This window comes from Empidonax traillii, unplaced genomic scaffold, assembly GCF_003031625.1.
Source record: "Empidonax traillii isolate 1590-97213 ecotype Southwest subspecies unplaced genomic scaffold, ASM303162v1 scaffold164:size861626, whole genome shotgun sequence".
NCBI lineage: Eukaryota > Metazoa > Chordata > Aves > Passeriformes > Tyrannidae > Empidonax > Empidonax traillii.
Window position 1 is genome coordinate 480,281 of NW_020955357.1, and position 1,450 is coordinate 481,730.

Consider the following 1,450-nt stretch of genomic DNA (forward strand, 5'->3'; position numbering starts at 1 on the left):
GCTCCTCGGCTCCGCTCGGCTCCGCTCGGCTCGGCTGGGCTCGGCTTCACTCCCCGCTGTTGGGCGGGGAGGGCGGCCGGAGCCCGGGGGAGGGGAGCCGCAAGGACATGGGCTGGCTCTGAGCGCTGGGGGAGGAAAGCCGTCGTGCGTGTGCCTCCGTAGATTTTAATAACTGTTTGTTGTTGGGTGGTGTGGGTTAGTCTTTTTTTTTTTTTTTTTCCCCTCCCCGTTTTCCACACGGCGGAGGGGAGAGCGGCAGCCCCCGGCGCGCTTGCATGGCTTCTGTCGCCCGGGGCGCAGCTGGCAAATAGATCCCGGCTCGGGCCAGGTGACATCGCCCCGGGAGCGACAGGGGCGGGGGCCATGGAGGGACCCTCGGGGGACGCGGAGCTGCCGCTGCTCACGGTGAAGCACGAGCTGAGGAACGGTGAGCGGCGGGCCCGGGGCCGCGCGGGGCCGGGGGGGGGCCGGGGAATAGCGCTGGGCGCGGGGGTCCCGCAGAGTTGGTTGGGACCAGCAGGGAGATCTCGGTGGGGGAAACATAAAAAAGATAGGCTGGAAAATATGGGCAGGAGAGTGTGAGATGGGGGCGGGGTCCCCTTTTTTTATTTCTGAAGAAAGTATAGCACTTGGACTTCTGCTGCCTGCCTGGCTCCGCTGTCCCACTTCCCAGTGGGATTTTACGCTTTTGAAGGAGATAAGGCTTAGCCATTCTCTCTTTAAAACGTTTTTTTAAGACTGTATGTTTGACTTCTATGGCAGTGTTGGCGGGGCGGTTTGTTCCAGTCCTAAATGATGTCGTTTTATGTGACAGCTTTTCTCTGACCTCGGTGAAATGCCGGAATTGTAGGGAGGGGAATGTGCCAACACGTAATCACAGAGTTATCTGGCTTTTCAGTTTATGAATCTTCGTGTAGCTCCGTAATGACTTGACGACTCTCTGGAGAAGTAGTTCAACACGTGAAATATATGTGACCTTTCAAGATACAACAGAAATGCTCTGCTGTAGGTTGTTGTGTTGGGGAAGAGCTTTATTTTTAATAGGGAGTCCCTGCTTCTCCGAAGTTTCCAGGCAACTTGAACACTGCAGTAAATCTATATTTTACTGTTAATTTAGAAATGCGTGTAAAGCACAATCAGTATGTGTATTCTCTGTATTTATTAACAGTGGAGGTGCTGTTAACCCATGTCCTTCATTCCTTTTTTGGCATCTTTTTCTCCATGATGAAGTAAGAATGACCATATGATGCTGTTCACCGCAAAAGTTTGGGAGAGCCGCCCCAGAGGGTTAATGTAGTTGACATTCTCGAATGGGCAGATGTGGAAGGCGGGTCGTGGTGCTGGGTCTCTTCGGTCGCGTTCAGCCTCCTGCTCACCCTGTCCCCCTGTCCTGGGGCTCGGGAGAGCTGTCCCAGAGGAACCCAGCTATCACTGCGGCTTGGGGGGAAAA

At 54.7% G+C, this 1,450-nt stretch overlaps 1 protein-coding gene across 1 annotated transcript in view; it reads left to right on the forward strand.

Annotated features, from left to right (window-relative positions):
* Positions 1 to 14: 14 nt before the first annotated feature.
* RPS6KA5 (ribosomal protein S6 kinase A5) overlaps positions 15 to 1,450 on the forward strand; it is a 76,129-nt gene continuing 74,693 nt past the window's right edge. The window contains exon 1 of the mRNA XM_027885330.1: positions 15 to 427. Within this exon, the coding sequence (XP_027741131.1) occupies positions 364 to 427 (64 nt within the window). The 5' untranslated portion in view covers positions 15 to 363. The remainder of the gene's footprint in view (positions 428 to 1,450) is intronic.